This window comes from Podarcis vaucheri (genome assembly GCF_965113315.1).
Source record: "Podarcis vaucheri genome assembly, chromosome: 12".
In the NCBI taxonomy this organism is placed as follows: domain Eukaryota; kingdom Metazoa; phylum Chordata; class Lepidosauria; order Squamata; family Lacertidae; genus Podarcis; species Podarcis vaucheri.
Window position 1 is genome coordinate 39,335,757 of NC_138750.1, and position 21,311 is coordinate 39,357,067.

A 21,311-nucleotide genomic window follows, 5' to 3' on the forward strand; every position below is an offset into this window, starting at 1 on the left:
AGGCGGCTATTCCTAGTCCTTATAACGCTGTACCTTCTTCCAGAAGGCAGAAGCTGAAAGAGATAATTTCCGGGGTGCGCACTATCCTGCACTATCTCTGCACCATTCTGATGGTGAGGAAACAACCAGGAGCTGCTGCAAAAGCTTATTGCACAATGTCTGCATAGAGTAGAGGCACAAGCACCTGTAACAAACCTCAGCATTAGTGTTGGTACTGACAGCAGTCTCCACCTTCATCTCCCCCTCTTCACTGACTTGCCTTGAGGAAAGGTTCTGATTTGTTCCTCAGAAGAAAGAATTGTGTGCCATTACTGCTTTGCCAAATCAGCCAGAACGCCCTTCCTCTTGTTGTCACCCAGCTCACCCCTCCAGGTGGAGAAGGGTTTTCTAGGATGATGTGGGCAGAGGTGGTCATTTTTCAAGTCGTTTAGCACTGTAACAGTTAACGCAATCACTCGACATACAGCACAAGTGTGCTAGGTAGATGAAAGGATGACAAGGAACCTCCCTCTGCTCCCTCTTTCTATCAAAGAAGGAATGAAATGCTAATGGAGGAATCGTGACCTCTTCTGTCCTGCTAGAAAAATCTGGCAGGTGTGGCAAAAACCACTGATTGATAGGTTTTGCAAATAAACCCATTAGCCTTCTGCAGTGACCAGAAATGGATTATCTTTACGTGCGCACACAAAAAAGCTTCTTCAGCAGTTCCACTCCCCCCCCCCCATCTATAGTCTTTAAATTGTGGTCTTTGGTGAGGGAAGATGTTGCTTTAATAGCAATCACATGGAGACAGGAGGTTCAGTCAGAATCCCAACGCAGATACAATTTTTTCAACCCTTCATCTCTTCACTGCAGTCCCCACGACCTCCTTGCAAAGCTGCAATTTATGTGTGGGAGGGAAGTTGGTTTGGCTCTAAGTGACAGCTTTTCCCCAACTCAAATAGCTTTCAGCATGGTGAATTTTGTTTGGGGATGACAGTGAGCCAGACCCGTGTGCCCTGATGAATGACCTTTTCAGAGAACAGGGCAGGATATGTGCAACTTTGCTCCTGCTTCTAAATCTCTGTGCGACTTTTGATACTTTTGACCATGGTATCCTCCTGGACTGGCTCTCTGGGAATTGGGGACACTGTGTTACAGCGGTTTCAGTCCTAACTCTGAGACCGAGTCATGAGAGTAGCACTAGGAGAGTGCTTTTCAGCCCCTTGGTAGCTATGCTATGGGATGCCACAGGGCAATATCTTATCTCCATGCTATTTGATATCTACAGGAAGCTTCTAAGAGTGGTCATCAGGAATTAGAAGGCCAGGGGCCATCAGTATGCTTAGCTCTATTTCTCCTTAACATATGAATTGAGAGAGGCCACATAGGCTCTGGATGCAGTGGTGAGATGGGTGAGAAAAAAACTAGCTAAGCTTAAATCTTGCTAAGATGGAAGCACTGAGGGTGTGTAGTTCCCATGTCCAAGAAATCGGTTGGCTACCCTGGATGGGGTTGAACTCCCTCTAAAGGTGCAGGTTTGCAGTCAGTGGATGCTTCTGTTGTATAATTGTATTTATACAATTAAATAGAGGACTGTCCTCTGAGAACCTTGAAATACAGAACTGTCCCCTGTTAAGTTGGCCACATGGTCACTCTATTCTCATTCACGGAAAGAATCAAAGCTATGCTGAGGGTTGTATGTATGTGTGTTTGATCTGACACTCTGGAAGAAAATGCTCCTTGCTCATCAACTAATATGCATGCATATGTTTAGGACTTTTATTTATTTTCGCATCATTTTTTTTTAAAAAGCAAGAGTATATGCCAAAGGGAGAGAGAGACTGAAGGTGCCACTTTTGGAACCTGAGAGCTGCAATGGCTCAGAGGGAGGGCTGCTGGGAATCTGGCATACATGCTAGTAAAAAAAAGAGAGGTTGATGTTTTATTCATCACCTGTTTTATGTCAAAGGAAAAGAAATATTCTTTTCTGGGGTTAACCACATGAGTGACTACTGAAAGCAAGGCATTTCCTTTCAATGCACAGGCGCATTAGGAAATAATTCAAACCATTTTAAAACAAATCCCAAGACGACACTTGTTGCTTCATTAATTGTTTTGGGAAAATGAAGCATGACCAAATGCAAGGTTCACAGTGCAAGATGTTTTGATTCGTCATTTAAGAAAAGTGTTTTCATTTATTTATTTATTAAATCCTACGTGTCGGCTGCTGATGCAAAATGCCTGACTGTGCAGGGAACACATCACTATCACCTTACTAGTTAATAAAACTGCCCAAGAGAAAACAGAAGTAGATCGTTATGGATTTCCACCTGGGGGTTTCTAGTGGTGCTTGTAAAAAAGGCCTATAAAATCACAGCATCTACACCGAGACTTTTAAAAGAAATCTTTGGACTTACAGCCATGACTGCATTAACCCAACTGCAGTATAGCCAGAGCTGTACAATTGTGAAGTAGGGACAGAGATGAGGTCCAGGCAGTTGCTAGGGGAAAGCCCTTCCAGGTCTCTCCAAGCCATTTGCACCCTTGCCTTGATTGGCATAGACAGCAAAGTGTCATCCTAATAATCAACTACAAGCCCATCAACTTTGGGGGAAATACCTGCTGAAGATAATCAAATATTAAGCTATTGCCTCCTCTGAATACATCAGCACCAACATCTATCTACCCATCCATCCATCCATCCATCTATCCATATCAGTCTCCTGATATCATAGACTAGCTGGAAGATGAAGAGTATTGGAAGGCACCAACTGGGGAACTCCCAAGGGAACCCCCGGGGGAAGGAGGTTCAGAGCCAGGCATTGGTGGTGGGATGGCAATGAGTGGTCAGAGGAAGAAGAGGGAGCAGACTGGGAGGAGGAGAAGGTGTTGGAAGCAGAAGAGGTAACAGGGTTTAGTGAGCAGAAAGAGGCTGTGGCAGAGAGCAGTCCAGACTCAGAGGCAGGAGAGGAAGGTGGTCAGGAGACAGAGATGAGGTAGCCAGTTGAAGAATCCAGGGAGTCTTCCCCTCCTGCTACGGCCAGCTTCAAAATCAATGTGCCAAGATGCTGCAGGCTGTTAAAAATGTGATTGCATTTCTAAGAACCCCAGTTTCTGCTGATCTCTTTCACATCCATGTTCAAGGCCAGCCTTCCCCAGCATGGTGCCTTCTAGATGTCAAAATTACAACTCCCATCATCCCTGACGATTGCCATGCTGGCTGCAGCTGCTGGGAGTTGTAGTTTAAAACATCTGAGTGGAGAAGGCTGTTCTATAGTATGTTGTAGGAAGTATAAAAGTTGCTGTTTCATTATGCATTTGATGCATCTTACTGATTCCTGTGTGCCCATCATGGATATACTAGTTATACATGGTTATACTAGTGAAGACATTCAGTGAATGCTTGAATTAATTATATCCCAAAGGGCTGCATCTTGTGGCATTCAGATTATTCCAAACCCAACCTGAGAAACTGCATACGCTGCATAGGCTTTGAAATATCAAAATCAGCTTCATTTGTGTTTTTTGAACATATATAATTGAATCAGAAGAAATGTTCCAGCAAAACGAATGCCAAAAAAGTGTCAAAACATACCACAACTTTTCCTTTATGAGCTCTGACTGTTGCTCCAAACCACTGCTTGGATTTAAACTCGATGGGCTCCCTTGTACCATTGACCTTGATTTTTCTGTTGTCTGGAAAAGAGAGAGAGAGAAAGTAGAATGCTTGCCAGGAAAGAACAGAAAAGTAAATTATTATATTCAGGATCATTTTCCTTTGGAGTTGGTATTTACAATGGGTTGGATCCAGACCAAGTTCATTGAGCTTAGGTCTCAACTAAACATGTCCCATTGATTTCAGTTAGAAATAAGTGCAAATCATTTTGTCTGGATCCAACCCAATAGCTATAAATATACATTCTTCCACTGAAATCCATGAAAATATACTTACTTCTAAGTATGATTAGCAGGAAGGTGTTGGCATAAAAACAGCATTAGTTTTTCTGTCATTCTACAGCAGGGATGGGCACCCCATGCAGCTCTGTACAGTATATTGTTAGACTACAACTCCCATCATCCCTGATCACCAACCAGGCTGCATGGGGCTGATGGGAGTTGGAGTCCAGCAACAATTAGTTGGTCACAGGTTCATCATCCCTATTCTACAGGATGAAAGCTAAATTCACCTAGAAAGGTTACAGTTGATCAAGTCTTGGACTTAAGTCTTTCGGGTGTAATATCCTGTTGACTCACACAATTATCCTACTTCCTCATGTTTGCATGAACTCTGAGATGCACAGGGAGCTCTTGTGCAGAGCAGAACAGTCTCCCACAGCAAGAAGAGGGATGCTCCAGGTGTGCTCTTCAGGCACATAATGAAGCTCCACACCAGGGTGAGCATCTGCTATTAGAACTCACTTCTATTTGTGCACATATTCAAAACAAGAAACAACACAGCTTGCTTCCAAATAACAAGCTTAGGATCAGGACAGGATATAAGCAGTTATCAAAGTTTTCCATTTTTCATTCAAACATGCAGTTGGATGTGTTTTGGTTTTTTTAAAAAAGAAGACGAGATAAGCAAAATGATCTGACCATATTTAGTTTAGCTGCAAAAATAACAACAACTAGGAAATTAATGTAAAAGCAACCTTGCCCAGCAATCCAGCCAGCTAGGAGATTCTATAATTTGTCTTCTCAGATTGTAAATGAATCAAGTCACTAAAAAAGAGGAAAAAGATAATTTTTCAAAGAAGTCCCTTTGATTTCCCTCCCCCGCCCTTTGGGACGAGTTACAAAAGTGTGGTCCATTTCAGCCAGGCCAATGCCATTTCTCTCCAACTGTTATTCCACAACCAGCACTAAGGAAAGGAGAGGAACTTAGTCCTGATCAGTATTACATGTGTCCCCCGCTGCCACAAGAGACAGCTCTTTAACACTGCTTTATATACACGTCGCAGTTGTCAGCCTAAGAGAAGCCATCTGGGTAAAAACCCAGTCCAATTATAATCCATTTCAGGTTTTTAATGAAAAGCAGACCTCCCTTTCTTTCACCCTTAGTCATCTGAAGTAAACTGATTTCCCACATGTTCCTAAACTATGTTCCTCCCTCGGCAGTCACTCCTAATGAACTTCTCTATCGATACCCAGAAGGAAACACGGAGCCTCCTCCTAGCCCCTTGGATCTGGGCAGCCCCTGCGCTGGTTTCTGGTTCATATCAAGGAGCCACTCGACAGAGCCTAAACTTTTGTTATTCGAGCTAAGTAAGAATAAAAACACACATGCTGTCAAAGGAGGAATTTAAAGTATTTTTTCAACGTCAAATGATATTACATGCATTTACAGAACTGAAACACACACACACACACAGGTCGGTACAGCAGTCAGTACTTGGACCTGGTGCGGAGACAATGTCCTGGTCACCTAGCTATAGTGCCATAGGGCTTGAGGGTTCCCCTTTCCTACGTTTCCACCTTCTGTGATATGTCCTGGCTGTTGGATTGCATCACGGTTGTGTCAGTGCTAATGTGCTTGTGTCTACAGTGGGTGGACCACTGGTTGAGAAACTTGCCACAAACATTTTGTTTACAGCAGATCCTCAGACCTCTCTAACCTTGGCACTCTCCCCCGGCCATGCCCCCTCCCCAACCAAGCCCTCTCTCCCCAGGTCACACATCCCACCAGCCTTATTTCACCTGTTCCTTAAGTGTTTTTTGTCTGGCTAGAATGTCGCACCACTGAACTGTCCCGATTCAAGCGAGAAACCCCGGAATCACAGAAGCCATTGTGGCTTCTGATTGGATCCCAGAATGTCCATTTTTGGGGGGTCTGGCCCTCTGGAGAGAATCAGCTGGCCCCATGAGAGCTAGGGACTAAAAAATAATAATTGAGCACCATAATTTGGATCACCTGGATGTTGGGTATGGAATATCCCCTTCAATTAAGATCATGCTTCTTGCTTGTAAGGATGGAGAATAAAGCAAGGGGGTGATGTGTGTGTGCATAAACTAGACTATTGTAAATTATGCATTAATTACTCTGCTCGCTTTCACCTCTGGCCCTGCCTACCAATGTCATGTGGCCCTTGGAAGGTTTCCCAGAAGGTAATGAGCTGAAAAAGGTTCTCCAACCCTGACTTACAGCTTCCATGAATTTGGCACTGGAGCGAAACACCAACATTGTTGACAGCCCAAATGTCCAAAGTGGAAACATTCAACCTACCTGGATGGCCATGGGAGAAAGAGTAGCTTAAGACAGTGGATGGGATGACCAGCTCACTGTCCCTCACTATGTCCCTCACTGTCCCTAACCTTGGGGGTGAGGGGTGGCTGTCACCAGTCACCTACTGATCTATGGGTCTTGAACTTTCACATGACACTGAAACCACAGCCAGTACCTGCCTTGCAGGCAGAAGTTCCCACGTTCAGTTTCTCGCGTCTCCCGTTAGGGACGGGAACAGGTTCTGTCTGAGACCCTGGAGAGCTGCTGTCAGTCAGAACAGACCATGCTTAGCTAGATGGAGCCATGGTCTGACTAAGGCAGCTTCTTATATAGCTATATCTGTCAGAACTTCGCCTCAGAATGGGTGGAGTAAAGGGCCAGAACATGACATTTTGCCACCTGAGGCAGAGCAACAAACTATGCTTTCCCTCCAAGGTCTGCTGCAAGCATCGGTGATCTGACTGCATGAGTGAGAAGAAGCACAACAGTCTCGTGAGTGGGGTGCCAATAGGTTAAAGCCTTCCCTCTCTGCATTATATGGGGAGGTTTCAGAATGGAGGAAAGGGGGAAATAAAACCTTTTTTTTGCCATCCCATTTTCCAGCACCCCTCCATCCCAATATATAATAATGCTGAAGGGAGATTTGGAGGGCGGGGGAAATATACACAGGAGACTCTTTCTATTTGGGGTTGGGTTTTTTTCGGGGGGGGGGGTAGACATACATTTCCCCTTAAACTTGCCCCTCCAGCCTTGTATCAACAGCACTCAGATATGGGGCTGGCAGGCAGCCCCAACCCCCTTCCCCAATATATTAAGAAAATTATGTGCCACCTCTTGGCCCTAAAAAGGTTGCCCCAAGGCAGCTCACAATGAAATCTCAACACTATTAAAAGGAGACTATTCAGAGCCACATTAAAAACAAATAAGAGTGGAATATGGGTGCAAGATTAAAATACACGAAAAGCTGGGCAGAAAGTTTAAAACGTCTACAGGGCAAATGAGGGGGAGCCAGGCCAACCTACTTTGGTAGGCAGAGTTCCACAATCAAGGTGATTCCCACCCCCCACCCCGCAAAAAAGGCCTCATTCTGAGTCCCACTGATGGCACCCTTGTTGGTGGTGGAACACAGAGCAAAGATGAGGGCAGTGGGTGCCTCTCTTAGTGCCACACTCTTGCGTTGCACCCTCACCCTGAAAAAAACTGGGGGGAGGGACCAAGATCGTGACACAGGTCACATGACTTGCCCATGAATGCATCCCCTAAGACATGCGCCCTGATTTTTTTATCTGAAAAGTTGGACAGTTGGACAGAATTGGGCAAAATGACAGGAAGGATTCGAAACCTGCGGGACCAGAGATTTACAGAAGATTGGGAGAAGTATATGAATTATTTGAAGAGCAACTGTAATCAACAAATTATGCTAGTAGGACTACAAGATGTTTTGTAAGGAGAAATATACAAAGTGTTACAAAGTAGAAAAAGATAGAGATATTGGTTATGAGTTTGAAATGTGATATGGAAGATAAGAAATGCATACTGGGAGATTAGATTGGGAAATTTTCAGACAGAATTGATGGAAGTCAAAAATTTGAATAAGATGTAAAAATATGTTTAATTACTGTTGAAAATGATATGTTAAAAAAACTAATAAAAATTATATATATATTTTAAGAAGGACAGGATGTCACCGGCTTGTAGTGGGGACGAAGAAAACCAGGTATGCCAACTTGAGCAGCTTAGAGGAAAGTTGGGGTCTGAACATAGTCAACAAACAGCAGTAGTAAATAATACTTTGTAGTTTGCCTGGTTATGGGAGGAACCGCAGCTCAGTGTTAGAGCCAGGGCTTGCTCTGGAATAAATGGCGCCCCCTGTGGCCAGCACTGCAGCACTGTCAAGTTGTGTGGCTTGTTTGGGATTGCAAAACCTAGCAGCATACAACTCAGCCTTCTGCTCCCAGGCTTCCCCAGAGTCCAGACACACCCATGAAAAGGAACCAGAACAACCTCAACTTAACATGAGCACACTCAACAACAACAAAAACCACCTTTATTATGGCCGTAGACCAGCAAAAGGAGGGAGGGGTACAATACTTTAAAATCATTTAAAATCTAAAAAACAAAAACACCTAAAAGGAGTTAAAACAGAATTTTTGTTGTTGTTTGGTTGTTTAGTCATGTCCGACCCTTCGTGACCCCATGGACCAGAGCACGCCAGGCACTTCTGTCTTCCACTGCCTCCCGCAGTTTGATCAAACTCATGCTGGTAGCTTCGAGAACACTGTCCAACCATCTCGTCCTCTGTCGTCCCCTTCTCCTTGTGCCCTCCATCTTTCCCAACATCAGGGTCTTTTCCAGGGAGTCTTCTCTTCTCATGAGGCGGCCAAAGTATTGGAGCCTCAGCTTCACAATCTATCCTTCCAGTGAGCACTCAGAGCTGATTTCCTTCAGAATGGATACGTTTGATCTTCTTGCAGTCCATGGGACTCTCAAGAGTCTCCTCCAACACCATAATTCAAAAGCATCAATTCTTCAGCGATCAGCCTTCTTTATGGTCCAGCTCTCACTTCTATACATCACTACTGGGAAAACCATGGCTTTAACTATACGGACCTTTGTTGGCAAGGTGATGTCTCTGCTTTTTAAGATGCTGTCTAGGTTTGCCATCGCCTTTCTCCCAAGGAGCAGGTGTCTTTTAATTTCGTGACTGCTGTCACCATCTGCAGTGATCATGGAGCCCAAAAACGTAAAATCTCTCACTGCCTCCATTTCTTCCCCTTCTATTTGCCAGGAGGTGATGGGACCAGTGGCCATTATCTTAGTTTTTTTTATGTTGAGCTTCAGAGCATATTTTGCGCTCTCCTCTTTCACCCTCATTAAAAGGTTCTTTAATTCCTCACTTTCTGCCATCAAGGTTGTGTCATCTGCATATCTGAGGTTGTTGATATTTCTTCCGGTGATCTTAATTCTGGCTTGGGATTCATCCAGTCCAGCCTTTCACATGATGAATTCTGCATACAAGTTAAATAACCAGGGAGACAATATACAGCCTTGCCGTACTCCTTTCCCAATTTTGAACCAATCAGTTGTTCCATATCCAGTTCTAACTGTAGCTTCTTGTCCCACATAGAGATTTCTCAGGAGACAGATGAGGTGATCAGGCACTCCCATTTCTTTAAGAACTTGCCATCCATAAGAATCCAAAAGAAGCTAAGAAAGTCTAAAAGAAGGGGTAGGAACATCAGACAAGAGTGAAAGAGCACAAAAGGCTAGTACATGTAAGACCACAGATACCAGTCTACAAAGCACTCCAATACGAGTGCTCATTATATCTAGTTTGTAGCACAGGTGATCATCCGTTGAATCGTGAGCGCTGCTGTGCAGAATCTGGCAACGTTGTGTGTTATAGTAAGATTGGCATCTGAAAGCAGCAGTGAGGTATTGAATTGACCTGTGCGCCCTGGGTACTTAAGCAGTGGCTAGTATGAATGTCTCTATAATAAACCCACTGGAGAAGCACATGCTCTGTTGTTTATATTTGCCCAGAGTCACAGGGGTATTGCCTTTCCAGATAAGCAATCTTCCTGTATCGGCCTTCAAAGACAGCCGAGGGGAGGGCATGACATAGAGCCAAGCCCTCCAGTGCTTAGGGACTTCTAGTTTAGCTAGAAAGGGATAGGGAAGGCAGAGTACCTGGAGGATTCATTGGCAATAAAAGTTGGGGTCCTGGCTAGATCAATTGGTGCTCAGTGTCTGCAACACTGAAAGCTTTGGCCTGTTCATGTCCCATGCTGAGTAGAAAACCTGGAGAGAAGCCATGATCTTAGTTTTCTGATAGTTGAGTTCTAGCTGGTTCTCCTTGCAGTATTGTGTTAATGCTCTCAGTGCTCTTTGGAGGCCAATAGGTGTTCTTGAAAGTATTGCTGCATCGTCTGCATAGAGCAGTACAGAGATGTGTCTTCCAGCAAGCTTTGGAGGGTGTAAGTTTATGTTGTGCAGATGGCCCACCATGGAATTAATGTAAAAATTAAATAAGAGTGGGGCCTGTATGCAGCCTTGCTTGACACCTTTCTCAGTTGCAATGGCATTAGTAAGATAGCCCCGTGGGGTTACATCTTACTTTGAGTGAGGTCCCTTCATGTAACATACATATTAGATGAAGCAGTCGTGGGTCTATTGAGGTGGCCTCCAGTTTTCCCCAGCGTTTAGCTCTGGATATCACAAGCCCACTCAGTGAATACCAAGGGTTGCGTCCAATGTTAGTCCCATTTAGAACCATTAAAATCTATAACCTCGGTCAGATAGAACCCAAGCCCAGATGCTCAGCCTGGTGGCCCCTTTGGCTTGGCACCCATAAGTTCCCCACCAGCACCATACGTCCAGCCCTAGATAGAGCAAATAGGAGATTCCAGGTTCAATCCTTGATATCTCCAGCCCAAACATAAGGTAGCTGCCTGAGACTGGTGCCAATCACAGAGGACAACACTGGGGAAAACAAGTTAACAGTATGCCCTGGCAAAGAACAGGGTCCTGTGTTCCTACGTAATACATTTTTCCCCCTCTCTAAACAGCGGCAATTTGGCCACGGTCCTCCCTGAATGGAAAGCCCATAAAAGCAAACTATTTTTTGATTCACTGGGCAAACAGAGCCAAACGAGCAAAGCCTTGTGCTTTAAAGGTTTTCTTTTTGATTAAGCTAGCATATTTGAACGCATAAGTTGCTCAAGTATGCAGCTTTGATTGAAAACAAAAACTTCCAAAGCCTGAAACACAGACATGACCTTGGCTTAAAAGGAACAAGCCCTGGTCTCCTCATAATAAGTAAATGTGCAGAAGTGCTTCTCGCCTGGTGCTTCTCTTCAGAGCACCCTTTCCCTCTGCCATTTGCCATAGCTCAGTGGAAAAGCATCTGCTTTGTGTGCAGAAGGTTTCAAGTTCAATCCCTGGCATCTCCAGGTTGGGCTGGGACAGACCCTTGTCTGAATCCCTGGAGAGCTGCTGCCAATCAATACCAAGCTCGATGGGCTACTGGTTGGACTTGTGTAAGGCAGATGCCTATGTTCCTATGCCACCCACCCCACCATCCTGTTCACAGCAGACCCAAGAAGGTGGTGCTGGTGATGAGGCCTCAGAGGATACTGTGCCCAGGGCCCCTTCAAACCTGACTGTGATGGTCCCATGGGTTAACTGAGAGGCGAGGTCCGAGTCCAGTCCGAGGTAATAGGTGCAATATGAAGGCAGTCCGTAAAAGCTGAAGCTGGGTGTAGGGCAGGGAGTCAGGAGAGGTCAGAAGTGCAGGCCGGCAAACAGGACAAGGTTCAGGCAGGAACTGGCAACCTAAAAAGTTGCTCCCGCAACTTGGGACTGGGGCTGGCTGGCTTTTATCTGCCCCGAGGCATAGGGCGGCCCTGATCCTCTGGTGACTCACCCCTTCTGGCCTGGAGGAGAGCACTCCTCCTGCGGGAACTTAGTTCCCTCCGCCTCTCTGCCCTGAGCCTCTGCAGCTCAGGAGAGGCTGGAGGGTTACCAGACTCATAGGCAACCTCACCTTCCCCTGACGGGGCTGAGAGTGGAGCACCTGCAGGCAATGGGTCCTCCATCACCTCAGGAGCCAGAGCAGACTCAGCTGGTGCCTGCACCTGAGGATCCAGCACAGGTGAGGACCCTTCAGGCTCATGCCCCAGCCCCAGCGAAGCTGGTTCTGGAGGCGGGGAATCCTGTACAGGCTGGGATTCCTCAGGTTCAGAGTCCGAGTCCGAATCCCAGGCCATCACACTGACTGAGACCGGTATGGTACACCATGGTACAGAGACTTCCCTTCACAAAAGTCAACACCTTCCTTTACACCCTTACTAGTATCAACTTTATTTGTTCCCTACAGCAGGGCTGAACCATGGCTCATTATTCCTAAAGTTGGAACTGTTACCATGAAGAGTTGGCCAAGTCTTCCCTGCACATGTTATGTGCAACAAAACAGTTGCATGGCACCATCATCAAATGGTGACACGCTAACGTGTGGCTGTGCCAAATGTTCCCGACATGGAAGTGATTTCCATACATGGCAGTCTGAAATAGCCGGTGGAATCTAGGAAAACAGGGCAAGTAATTACAAACAGAGTGTCTGGGCTTCCGCAAATCCATAAAAGTACCACAAATAATGGAATACAGCTTAGAGAGCACTAAATTTAGTCTGTGCATTTTTTTAAATAAAAAAAAGTACCACAGGAAGAAGAAGTGATAAAAAGTAAAAATAAAATAGTATTCCAGTGGATTACTTTAATTCATCCAAATCTGAAAATCTAACTCAGTTGGCGGATATTTCCACTTCAGGAGCATTCTCCATAAAGTCAGAAATTGCTTCATCCAAGACAATATCAACATCATGATTCTTAAGCTGCGTTTGCACTATAGTTTCAACCTGTGCAATTTCCTTGGACTGCCAGTCCAATTCTTAAATTTAGAACTTGTAGCCCTCCCATCACCCCTGACCACTGGCCATACTGGCTGGGGCTAATGCGAGCTGAAGTAAAACAGAATCCAGAGGATTCTGGATCTCTGGGCCTAAGTTGAGAGCGGAGAGTGGATTTTTCAAGCCTTAGATCCAGGTTAACTAAACTGCGTCTCTTACTTTCTAAAAGTCACAGTCGACAACAGGAGCCACACATCCACCACACACAATTTTCCCGTCCATGGTTAGAGGTTCCTAAACGTCTTGTATCAAAAAGCAGTGAGACGGTGAGCTTTTCACTTCTTTTCTCCAGAAATAAATCCTGTCTTGTAGTTAATGTCCCACAGCGTCTCACCATCTTAACAGTGAATAGCTTCTCCGTGTAATTAAATCCCTGGCGTATCAGAATACATCCTCTCCTTTCCTTAAACAAGTACCTGGCTCTGGTTACAATCAGCTCTGTTCCTGGCCAAACTGACTCATGCTTTATCTCAGCTGCACACTTGGCCAAAGATCTTCCCTCCTGCAACTTGACAGTGAGGCAGCCTTTGGTTGAAAAGCACAACCTGTTTCGTCAAGGTGTGATTGAGCACACCCAAAGGGGAAGGAAAACCACCTAATCATTCAAGATTAGCAAAATCTCATTCCAACAATTCTGGGCTTCAGGAAAGGAAGCGAAGCTATTTTACAGTAAATTAAGATTTTTAAATATATATTTTTAGTGTGTCACATTTTTAACAAGATAGGGATTCAGAGATGGTACTGAACAAATATTCTTAAATTTAGAATTGTGAAGCCAGTGTAGGGAAGTATTTTTGCATTGCTCTCCAGCTACCCCTTCCGGCCACTTCAGAGAACTGCAACAGGATCCTTATTTTCAAAGGCAGGTTGGCTTTATTAATTAATTAAAATGCTTCTAAGTCCACCTTTTTGCTGCAACAATCTCCAAGATGGCTCATTAAGCAAAACAACAACAACTCTCAAAATGTAAGTTGTGCTCCAGGTGGAGAGGGCAAGTGTAGCAACACCTCCAAAGAAGTTCTGAATATGCATGTAGATCAAGTCAGGAATGAGGCTTCTCAGTGGATAGCAGTGGTACCCAGCATAGAAGCCTTTGGGTGCTGTGGGCTACAACTTCCACCATATCTGGGAAGATAGAAAGGCATTTGAGCCCTGGGCCTGAGGTTCTTAACCTCTGCAGTCCCAATGGCTCAGGGCTGCAACACCTCAATATAACCATCCTGGATTCTGCGTTCCCCATATAAACCATCCTGGACTTTGCATTCATCACCTGAGTCCTTTATTGGTATTCCTCATCCACAAGCGGTCCGGAGGGTGGCAACAAGAGAATGGGCTTTTTCTGCAGTGGCTCCTCATTTGTGGAACGCTCTCCCCAGGGAGGTTTGTCTGGCACCTTCATCATAATCTTTAGGTGAAAATGTTCTTCTTCAACCAGGCCTTTGGCTGATTAATATTCTACAGCCTGTTAAATGTGGGTTTGTGTGTGTGTGTGTTTTGTTTTTGTCTTGGCTATTTATTTGTGCATTTATCCTGTAGTTTTATCTTGTGAATTGTCATGCTATCTTCGGGCGAAGGGCAGTGCATAATTTTAATTAATTAATTAATTAATAAATAATGCAGAGTCTATGTGCATACAGCAGGCTCCACAGCAGACGTTTGCCCATCAAAATGTGGAAGGCAGGAGAAACTGGCCTGAGGACATGACAAAAGGGGCAGGGCTAGCACACTCATCCCTGCCTTCCGCCTTATACGTAATACTCATGCCTTTTGACAAAACAGCTTTATTGCATGAAGGAAACACCACATTTTGTAAACACATGGTGTACACATTGGTTGTGGGTCCCCAGCATCTCAAAAGCACCCCCCTCCCCCAGGGCAAGTATCCTCAGACGCTCATTTCCCCTTCAAGCACTACAGCAGTCACCAAGAGAGAAGCACCCGATGAGCAGCCAATTTGTAAAGCCTGAACTGACCCACAGGCATCCTTTTAACCCAAATGGAACTCAACTGCAGGTTGTCATCCCCCTAGATTTACTGGCTGTGAGCAATTCCTCTCCCTTCCTCCCTCTCTAATCAAACCAAAACATGCTCTTGGGTTTTCTGTTCTTTTCATTCTGCTGAAATCAGTGGGTACCTATTTGTATACACAAAACAACCAGAGGGAAGGATTTATGGACTTTCAAGAACTGAACCCAATAGCAGAGTAAGGCAATCAGGACATAGGCTTTGCTGCTGATGTTTTAAAGATGGAGACATGGAAGAAATAAAATTAACCAAGGGGAAAGCTATTTACTCTTCTTGGAACTGGAATTATAACTGAGCTGTTTGCTCCCAGTTCAGCCAGCCTAAAACTAAAAATCTCAATTCTCAATTAAGGAGATTCGAAAAGGGGTGGGGCTTTTTGTAGGAATTAGCGTGTTAAAAATAAAGTGGAAGTTGTAAAAGACCTAAGAAGCAACAGCTGTTGAAAGAAGCTGTGTGCAATCCTAGAATAGCATTTTCCTATATACCCTTCATGATCACCACTAGGGTTTTGGGATGGACTCTCATGGACTCTCCTTCATTGGAGGGTCTTGAAGAGAGGTTTGATGACTTTCTTTAGCTGTGATTCCTCCATTGCCTTGATGACCCTTTGAGCCCCTTCTGATGCTACAGTTCTAGTTGCAAGTGGATACTGGAAACAAAGGGGTGCCAAAGAAGAAAAAACAAGGCCTTTCAGAGTCTCCTATTAAAAAATATATTGGCTGTGCAATACTATGCATGCCTAGGAAGAAGTTATTTCTTTACTACATCTGTCTTTCCAAGAACCTTGAAATAATGGGCACCAGCCTTTCCAAATCTGATGTCCTCCATCTGTTATAGGACTCCAGTTCCCATCAGCCACAGTCCATATACCCAATGGCCAGCCCTGTTGCACAATTTGATGTGTTTTTATGCCCACAAGGCCCACTTTTCATATAAAGCACCCCCAAATTCCACAACATATTGCTTACCTTAGTGGGTGGCCTCTTAGGATGCCAAAGCGGCCATCCATAATCCCTGTGCTTATCACACTATGGATGGAATGGGTTGGAGGGATTTTGCATGCTCCATAGTTAAGCCATGCCTTCATTTCTTGCACTTGGAGCACAGCTTTTTGCTTTTAAAATTGAACTTCTTTGCTCCCAGAGAAAACAATGGGGACCTACTGTTATGGGTTTGAGAGGGGGACAGATTCCCCCAAAAGTCCTGGGTACAATATTCCCCCCATAATTTCTAGAGTTAGTAAATGTAGAAGATTACTAGATGCTTGAAGTTTTCACTCAGCTGTGAGGCTGCTTAGCAGTGTAGTAATTCAGGCTGAATCAGTTCCCTGGAATTGCCTGGGGAGAAGAACTTTTATGCAGTATAAAGCAAGGTAATGGGTAATTGACACAAACAGTTACCCTGTGCTGGGCAGTGAAGGAGAGTGTGAGTCTCTCCTTCCATGAGGGAATGGTGAGCAGAGACAAAGGGAGGGTATGAGATCTTGGGGGTTTTGGTGGACAACTCCATGAAAATGATGACCCAGCTGTAAAAGGTGAGTAATGGTAAAGATCTGTAAGAGTATGTATGCTGGAAAGAAAGTAAGGGGGACTTTTTCACCTTCTGTCAAAACAGCAGAACTCTGGGTCGTTTGGTGAAGCTGATGTGGAAAGCTCACAAGAGACAAATGAAGTACATCTTCACACGGTTAAACTGTGGAATTGGCAGCCATAAAATGCGGCAGTGGGCACCACCTTAGGCAGCATTCAAGGGGGATTAGACAAATGCATAGAGGACAAGGCTATTAACCCATACTAATGATGGCTATTTGCTGCCTCCCGATCCAAGAACATAGGGTGCATGCTTCTTAATAGCACTTGCTGGAGAGCAACCAGCAAGGGAAGCTATTCCCCATTAGGGCAAAATAAATATTTCCCTAATGTTAGCTTGCAGGATTCCCACTGGCATCTGGTTGGCCACTGAGGAAAACAGGATGCTGGGCTAGATAGGCCTTTGGTCTGATCCCACAGGGGTCTTATTATGCTCAGATCCTCAGCAACAGCCATTCATAAACTTCCAGCATAAAGCCGCCACAAGAGAGATCGTGCCATTGCTCCAAGTCAGCCATGCATTCTGAAGCTTTGGGTGACAATGTTGCAATAGTTTCAAAATTGGACCAAAACAGAGGAATTGCTGTTATGGCTCTTTCACAAAGGCCGCTTGTAGGAAGTGTCCTCATCCCCTGCTCCTGCTCTGTCGACTTGTGCGGCAAGTATTGTTGGCGGAGGAAGCCAGAAACTCATCCAAGTGTGCTGTGGAGTCTCCACGCATTGAAAGGTTACAAGTCCCATAATGCTTTCTAAATGCCATCTTACTCAGAAAACATGTCTAAAGAGTCTTGTGCTCAGGGATTAAGGACAAACTGGAAGCAGAGACTGAAATGTGGTCTTTTGAACCTATTTCATTAGGAGCAGAGAAACCACAGGCCTGGGGACCAAATAGGGCTCTCTGGACTTGAGGCGTTCCTCAGACCCCACCCCTTCTCCCCAGGTGACGCTCTGCTCCTTCTTCAAGTGATTTTGCCTATCTGGAAACTATGACAAGGTCTCTTTCTTGCCTGGATCAGGGTGGGTGTATATAGAAGCCTGAAGCTTTTGCATTGCTGGAAAGTGTTGTTGTTTAATCTTTTAGTCTTGTCCGACTCTTTGTGACCCCATGGACCAGAGCACGCCAGGCACTCCTGTCTTCCACTGCCTCCCGCCGCTTGGTCAAACTCATGCTGGTAGCTTCGAGAACACTATCCCACCATCTTGTCCTCTGTCGTCCCCTTTGCCTTGTGCCCTCAATCTTTCCCAACATCAGGGTCTTTTCCAGGGAGTCTTCTCTTATCATGAGATGGCCAAAGTATTGGAGCCTCAGCATCAGGATCTGTCCTTCCAGTGAGCACTCAGGGCTGATTTCCTTCAGAATGGATAGGTTTGATCTTCTTGCAGTCCATGGGACTCCCAAGAGTCTCCTCCAGCACCATAATTCAAAAGCATCAATTCTTTGGTGACCAGCCTTTTTTATGGTCCAGCTCTCACTTCCAAACATCACTACTGGGAAAACCATAGCTTTAACTATACGGACCTTTGTTGGCAAGGTGATGTCTCTGCTTTTTAAGATACTGGAATGTAGCCTATGGTTAAAGTCATTGCCCCAACCGCTTTTGCCTCTGGCCCTAACTGCCACTGGCATGTGGCCCCTGAAAGGTTGCTAATGGTAGAATGTGGCCCTTGGACTGGACCTGCTTTAACTTCTTGCCTGTAGCTGTTGTCCAGAGTCCACACTCATGCAACACTAAGAGTTAATCATTTATTGTCTTTTTTGTACAAAAATAAATGAATTTCAAATTACGCCCAAACTAATTTTTTTTATGTTACACTACGCTTTTGGATATTCAGACCTAAAATATTATGTATTAACACACCCCTGCCCACCCGACTCTCATTTTCTTTTTGAGGTCACACCCAGAACGTTGGTATTAGCAAACCCCAAGTCTATAAAATGACTGTAGTGTTTGTTCCAGTCCCATTTGTCTGTAATTAATGCCAGTTGGCTTCCATTCCCATTCTTCATTAAACTGGAAAATCTCTTTTTGCGAGTGGGAAAGGACCGAGCAGTGACGTAAGACATCAGAGGTTCAGCTCGGTGCCACCAAAATGTTTCCTTGTGTGGCTCTGACTAGTCATATTAAAATGACTTTTCTTTTGTTGCAAGATTTAGAGCCCAAAGTCTAGTCAAATGAACTGCAATAAAACAGATTAAAACAACACAAGAAGCATGGCTACAGATGAAACTTGGCTCCTGGCTCATCCCTTGGTGGTGGACAGCTAAGAAAGAGAAGCTGGAGGGTTGTGGTCAGCATCACTCCCTAGGTCTCTGGTATCCCTGCTGTCACTGCATGACCAGCAGTGAGCCCAGGGGAGATGGTGTCTCATGGGGACAATGCTGTTGCATTTAGATTCCGCTTCCGGACTTTACATAGACATCTGGCTGGTCACTGTGAAGGCAGGATGCTTGACTAGATGGACCACTGGCCTGATCCAGTGGGATTCTTATGTTCTTAACACTGGATGTCACTGTCTCCAGGAGGCAGGGCTTCTCTTCATCCAGCCAGATGGAATTTGACTCCTGGCTTGCCTCTGAATTTGGATGCTGGCGATGTGTGATGCTAGAGGCATATGATGTCAAAGTCTCCTCCCCAGGTCTGTGGTGTTCTTGGTGCTGTTGTCCTTGCACACTCACAACAGGGCCTGGTGAAATAGTCTCTCTCTCTCTCTCTCTCTCTCTCTCTCTCTCTCTCTCTCACACACACACACACACACACACACACACACACTCCCAGAAGCTACCAAGAGGTGCTACCTGTAGCTCCAGAGAGCATGGCTATATTAACGAGGTGAATTCTAATTACTTTCTAATTACTACATTATCTATTTTGGTGACTTCTCATACTCTTTTTTTTTTAAAGATACAGATGCAAGACAAATTTGGGAAATGAGTCCATCACTACACTTTTGATGTCACTACAATACTTGAAAGTATGTGTGCTAGTCAACTAAAGCCATGATTCTAAGGAGACTTGATGGAGAAAGAATATGCTCATTGAATGGGCTTACTTCTAAGGAAACATTCTAAGGACAGCATGGCATAGCCAGACTCTCTCACACATACACTCATTAACGTAGATGTTTAACACTAGAGATTTTGTACATATTGTTCATTGTATTATTCCAAGACCTGAATGCTATTTCCTCTAGTTTAGTTCTGCACGAGTAACTCCAAATGTGCTTAAAGGGCCAGGTTGTATTTCTGGGGTTGCAATACAGTAGTAGCCAAAGGAAGGTAGACAGAGATTATACAAATGTTAATGCAATCAGTAGATTTGTGCTGTTAGCAATGTTTGAAACTCCCATTGTTCTAGGTGCATTTTGCAACAGGGAATTTCATTAGTGTGAGCAGTTTCTGAGCTCTGGGCACAGTACTGTGCCCAAGATTTCAGATTAAAACCATAGAGTGGAAGGAAAGGAGGACCTTTTTCTGCCTCCCCACTTCCAGCTACTCTATGAAGACTGGAGACGAGACCTTCTTAAGAATACTAGGTGGGTGGGCTTGGGAAGGACTAGACCATGTAAAAATTGAACATAATATTTTAGTTGCAATTCATTCATTTTCAGCTTTGTATTCTCCTTATTAAAAAAGCATGCCTAGACATTCCATTGTTGCACCCATAACCTATATTCAAGGTTCCATTTAGCTCCTAGCTTTCATATCTCTGTTTCTAACACTGTCTCTTAGCATCCTACCTCCAACCTGCTTCTGCATTCCTGTGCTCCCTACTTCTGAGAGCATTGATCCACTACTGTTCGTTCCTTTCCTACAAACCTTTGCCCATAAATTCTCAGTTCTGAGGACCTGTTTTCATGACTGTATCTGCAAATGTTAGCTGCAGGGATAACTCTGTTACTCTTGACTTCCACCTGTCCACAACCTGTGGCAAGGAGCTCATGTGTGCTTGCCTACAGACATAGTAATCCAGGTCCTGTTCTGCCACCACTAACTCACATTTAGGAGAGCTTACAGAAGTTTGTCAAAAGACATTATCGTTCTGTGCACATTGGTGGCACATCAGCAGGCATACATGACCAGCTCTCAGTGGGCTAGGGAAGTGTTCTTCAACCTAGAGTTCAGGGATGATGGAAGCTGTGGTTCAGCAACATCTGAAGGGTCAAAGGCTCCCTACACCTGCTGTGGGAAAACACATACGCAAAGAATGTAAGTAAACTCAACATTCTGGTCGTACAGCATGGACATTCCCTCAGTGTACCTATTTCTCAATCTGCTTTGCTTTTACTAGAGTCCTAAGGTCCATCAACTGGAACCTGCTGTAGAATAGTGACCAAGTGGTAGCAGTAGCAGACATGGCATGTTTAGGATTAAGGAGCAAGGCACCTCTGAACACACGTTCAGCCCAGGAGTGTCCGTTTGGTACCAGAAATGAGTTCAGAACTCTTTAACACAGAAATCTGCTCTCTTTTTTCCTCTCCTTAAGCTTCCTTAACAAGGACTTTCTTTTTCCTCTTTTAAGTGGGTTCCTGCAATAAAGAGGAAAAAGAAAGCCCTTGTTGTTGCAAATTTGAAACAATTGGGACCCAGGAATCCCTGCTGATCTACCACAGACCACCCAGAGCTCTACCAGTAGACCCTGATCCAACTTCTGCTCTGCTATAGATCCCAAAGTAAATTACTGAGAGATATGATTACAGCACCCTGTCACCTGGTCAAACATACCTCCCATTGGGGAGTCTTGTTTGGTTGTAAAACAGAACTTTGACAACACACTTAAAAGTCTGGGAACTGGGGGATTCTTAAAGCTATTGTGGGGTAGGAACACCATTGTTTCTTTGTAACTGAGTCATTACAAAGGACTGTGTCCTTAAGATTTCTTTCTCTGTTGTCCCACAACCATTTCATGTGCTCAGGCAGCACATAGGGCGAATTACACAATACTGTACAATGTCTGTACCCATCTAAATTTTGCTTGTTGAGCTGAGTTTCACTTCCAGCCTCCTTACTGTACATGAGTCTGAAGGA

General features: G+C 44.7%; 1 protein-coding gene across 2 annotated transcripts in view; it reads right to left on the reverse strand.

Moving 5' to 3' along the window:
- ITGA8 (integrin subunit alpha 8) overlaps nucleotides 1-21,311 on the reverse strand; it is a 125,177-nt gene that overhangs the window by 98,303 nt on the left and 5,563 nt on the right. For both annotated transcript variants that reach the window (XM_082193199.1, XM_082193200.1), the window contains exon 3: nucleotides 3,578-3,678. In XM_082193199.1, coding sequence (XP_082049325.1) covers nucleotides 3,578-3,678 — 101 coding nt within the window. The remainder of the gene's footprint in view (nucleotides 1-3,577; nucleotides 3,679-21,311) is intronic.